A 4,671-nucleotide genomic window follows, 5' to 3' on the forward strand; every position below is an offset into this window, starting at 1 on the left:
CCACCTATCGGAGGATTAAAATATTATTAGTGGTAAGTGAGCTGGGACACCCTATCCCGCCCGCAATTTTTTTTTCCCACTTGAGTTCCGGACAGCCAATCAGCGCACTCGATTCACTCGACTTCCTCGAAGCAACAATGTAAAGTGAATACCTCCTATACCTAACCCTAACACTAACCCTAACTCTAACCCTAACACGTAACCGAACACTACCACTAACTACAATCCAACCATATATGTAAGAACCATTTATTACAAAACACTATCTATGGTGGGTCCGGAACTCAAGTGGGAAAAGCTAATCTCTCCCTACATCTTCCCACGCTCTCTCCCCCCTCTCTCTCTCACACCCTCTCCTTCCCTCTCACTATTCCCCCCCCCCGCTTCCTCTCCCTTCGCGCTCTCCCTTCGCGCTCTACCTTCTCCGTATTTGTCGGTGAACTGGAACGCTTGCACTAGGCGGAGTGTTTCGTCTACGGAGCGACCGACGGGCAGGTCGTTAATCGTCATCTGACGGAGCTTCTGCTGAGCATCGATGATAAAAAGCGCTCTACGGAGGCAAGGCACAAACACAGACATACGTATGATACTATATATATATATACCCCTATATATATATATATAGACAAATATACGTATATACTAGAGATATATATATATAATTATAATATAATATATAGATATGAGTATATATATTATATAGAGGTCATATATAGACATAGTATATACGGTACTATATATGGTCTAGTAGTAACTTATATTCATATGGTATTTCATATTATATATTAATTATATACTATATTATATATATATATATATATGTTCTATATATTATATATACATTATATATAGGCTATCATATAGTATATTATAGTATAGAAGTACACACACACGTACGCAACGCATTTGTAGGATATGAAAATAAATAGTAGCAAGAATATGTAGGTGTGCTAAATCTTAACTGAGAAAGCTTCGCATGAATAGCTCTCTTCATCAGACTATAAATAGAATTATAGCTTAAAAGAATTACGTAGTCCTCGATGAGAGAGTAATTCTTCGAAAGGCTTTCGTCATTACAAATGTTAAGACGCCTCATTATCTTTTTCGACATTTATTGTGTGTGGCAGCGGAGAGTGTGTGTGTGTGTGTGTGCCGTGCCGTGCGTGTGCGCGCGTGGGCGGTGCGTTTGTGTTGGCGTGGTGTGTGTGTGTGTGTGTGTGCGTGCGTGCTGGTTGCGTGCCGTGCGTGCGTGCGTGCGGTGATATGTGTGGGTTGTGTGCTGCGGTTGGTTGTGTGTGTGGTGCGTCGGCGCGCGTGCGTAGCGTTCTGTGGCTGTGGGGCGCGCTTGTGTGTTGTATGTGTTCGCGCGTCGCGGTGGATCCGCGTCATGGTCGCGCGCTGTGTCGTGATTGGTGTGGTTGCGTGTGTTTGTTATGTGCTGTGTGTGTGTTGCGTTGTTTTGTGTGTGTGTGTGGTGTGTGTGTAGTGTGTGTATGTATTCAGGTATGTGTGTGTGGTCTGTGTGTGTGTGTGTGTTGCCGTGGTGTACGAGAGCTTGTCGCGTTGCGGGGTCGGGTGGTGCGTGCGTTGTGGTGTGTTGCTGTGCTATGTGGTTGTGTGTGGTGTGTGTGCGTGGGGGCGCGGTGATGGCTGAGTTGTGTGTGTAGTGCGTGCGTGAGCCTGCGTGCGTGGGTATGGGTGTGTGTGTGTGACAGCGCTTGTGTGCGTGAACGTGCGTAGGCAGTGCGCAGGCTGCGCGTGTGTGTGTAATATATAAATTATAGTAGAATGTGTGCTGGGGTGTGGCGGACAGGAGCTGTTGTGGTAGTGTGTTGTGTCGTGCGCGACAGCGTGTATTGTGTGATGATGTGTGTAGGTGTAGAAAACTAATACTGTGTGCTTCGCGCTGCACGCTGCAGTGTGTGTGTGTGATGTGTGTGTGGCGCGTGAGACTGTGTGTGTGTGAACGATGTAGATGTGATGTGGATGTAGCGGTGTGCGGGCTATCTGATGGTAGCTGATGCGGTGTGGATGATGTGTCGGTGGTGTCGTCGCGTGACGTGCGTGCGTGCTATGTGTGTGTGTGTGCGTGCCGTGCGTGACGTGACGTAGGTGGCTAGTATAGCCACGCGCGCAAGCGGCGGCTGTGAGTGCTAACTTATATATATAATAATTGTGTAGTGTGTGCGCTGTGTGAGTGTGATGTGTGTGCTGTGTGTGTGTGTGGTGATGTGTGTGTGTGTGTGTGTGTGTGTGTGTCTATAATTATTGCTATCAAACTTGCCTGAATGCGACGCCCTCGGATTCGAGCAGCACGCCGTAGTCTCTACTGATCTTCATCGTCTTGTCGGCCATGATAGAAGTGTCGTTGAGCTGCCTAGTCCGCCACTAGTTCCTCGGAGTATTTATCCTGACAGAGAAGAGGAGGATAAATAGGAGGACAGGATAAATAGGAAGACAGGAGTTGTTGACGCTCGTAGACTGCTAACACACGACCCCACACACAGCACAACACAGCACACACACACACACACACACACACACACACACACACACACCACCACACACACACACACACAACTGCCGCGCGCGCGCGCGCGCGCCGACCGCACGCACGCCAGCACGCACGCACGACACACACACACTCACACACAACCGCCGCGCGCGCAGCACGCACGCACGCACACACACACACGACACACACACACACACAGCACACCACACGCAGCACACATCACTGCGCGCGCACGCACGCACGCACACGACGCACGCACGCCACAACACCACACGCACGCACACCACACACAAAACACACCACACACACCACGGCCGCGCGCCGCGCGCGCGCGCACGCACACGCACGCACACACACACACACACAGACACACACACACACACACAATTCGCCTACCAGGCCAAGTGTGAGAATTCGCTGTCGGTCGAGCAGGCGACGACCTCACAGTCGATCTTACGGAACTCGTCGGCACGGTCACCAAATGCAATTATCTCTGTCGGACATACGAACGTGCTGAAAAACACAGACATGTATGTATGTGCTGAAAAAAAACACGTATATGTATGCGGAGGAGTGTTTGTGTGTGTGTGTGTGTATGTGTGTGTGTGTGTGTGCGTGCGTGCGTGCATGCGTGTGTGCGTGTGTGTGTGTGTGTGCGCGCGTGCGTGTGTGCGTGTGTGTACGTGTGTGTGCGTCTATATGAGCGCGCATGTGCGTGTTTGTAGTTATTACAGATCAGGAGGAAATTCCCAAATTTCCACACAATTTCCGTCTTCCCTAGAAACCAATCACCAATATTCAAAGCGATGCATGTACACACCACCGCCCTGTTCGTTCACAAATTGTACATTTGCACAATTGCGTCATCGTACATTTAACCGCGAAAAATCGCGCTTGATCCTACACTTCACAGACTAAATCAGCTTCGTCGCTATTAACACTGATAAAAAAATTCCCCGGGGAAATCAAGAACGTAATGCATGAAACGTGAGATGAAAGTGCGGTCGATATTTCTGATATGCGAAACTGTCTTCATCAAGGCCCATGAATGCGCATGCGCAGTATTCGACCGTCTTGAAGCCCCTACAGCAGGGTAGGGCCTAATATAATAAGGGAATCCACATATCTACCGATATTAAAACGTCATGCGTGTACTTACAAGTCGAGCGGATAGAAAAATAGGACGAGATATTTCCCCTTGTAGTCCGACAACTGAATTTCCTTGAAGCGGCCATTGACTACAGCCTGGGCGCGAAAATCAGGTGCCGGTTCCGTTATCTTCGCCTTAGATGCATGCTGAATGACAGGCTGTAAACAGTGGAATTAATAAAGACATATAACCATACAGATATACTCTAAAATACCCTCACATCCCACATATATCTTTACTATGGTGATGCATCAAACGTGTTGTAAAATGGTTAGAGAAGTTACATTCATGCACGCACTGACGCACTCACCCACTCACGCTCGCACTTATGCACACACTCTCACATCCGCCCATCTATCCATCCATACATCCATCCATCCATGCACCTAACCACCTATCTTCCCATCTATCGATCCGTCCATCAAACCATTCCTTTATATAATTTATTCCTCAACCACCTGCTAGTGACAAACACCTTAAGCTATTGCTAGACTACCCAGCTAGCATAAATGTAGTTATAAATGCTCCAGACATATCGGCATTACGCTACAACGCGAAGAAAACCTGTAAAAATATGACCGTCGGGACAATGCCATCTTGATTTCGAGCCACATCGCGGTTTCCATGGTAACAAATCCCAACGCTGTAGATTCACGTTCTTCAGTTGATATTGATCATGTACAGGCACAAAAAGGCGAAATCGTACATATCAAAACATATGGATCATGTACAGGCACAAGAAGACGAAATCGTACATATCAAAACATATGGATCGTGTACAGGCACAAGAAGGCGAAATCGTACATATCAAAACATATGGATCATGTACAGGCACAAGAAGACGAAATGGTAGGCCTACATATCAAAACATATGGATCGTGTACAGGCACAAGAAGGCGAAATCGTATATATCAAAACATATGGATCATGTACAGGCACAAGAAGACGAAATGGTAGGCCTACATATCAAAACATATGGATCGTGTACAGGCACAAGAAGGCGAAA

The 4,671-nt window shown here is 47.5% G+C and overlaps 1 protein-coding gene across 1 annotated transcript in view; it reads right to left on the reverse strand.

Annotated features, from left to right (window-relative positions):
* Nucleotides 1–419: 419 nt before the first annotated feature.
* Nucleotides 420–4,671, reverse strand: part of LOC106807859 (peroxiredoxin 1-like) — a gene marked incomplete at its 3' end in the record, with an annotated part of 6,905 nt that continues 2,653 nt past the window's right edge. The window contains 4 exon segments of the mRNA XM_014810346.1: nt 420–550; nt 2,285–2,410; nt 2,912–3,028; nt 3,675–3,823. Coding sequence (XP_014665832.1) covers nt 420–550; nt 2,285–2,410; nt 2,912–3,028; nt 3,675–3,823 — 523 coding nt within the window.

The sequence above is a fragment of the Priapulus caudatus genome, unplaced genomic scaffold (assembly GCF_000485595.1).
Source record: "Priapulus caudatus unplaced genomic scaffold, Priapulus_caudatus-5.0.1 Scaffold237, whole genome shotgun sequence".
Classification (NCBI taxonomy): Eukaryota; Metazoa; Priapulida; class Priapulimorpha; order Priapulimorphida; family Priapulidae; genus Priapulus; species Priapulus caudatus.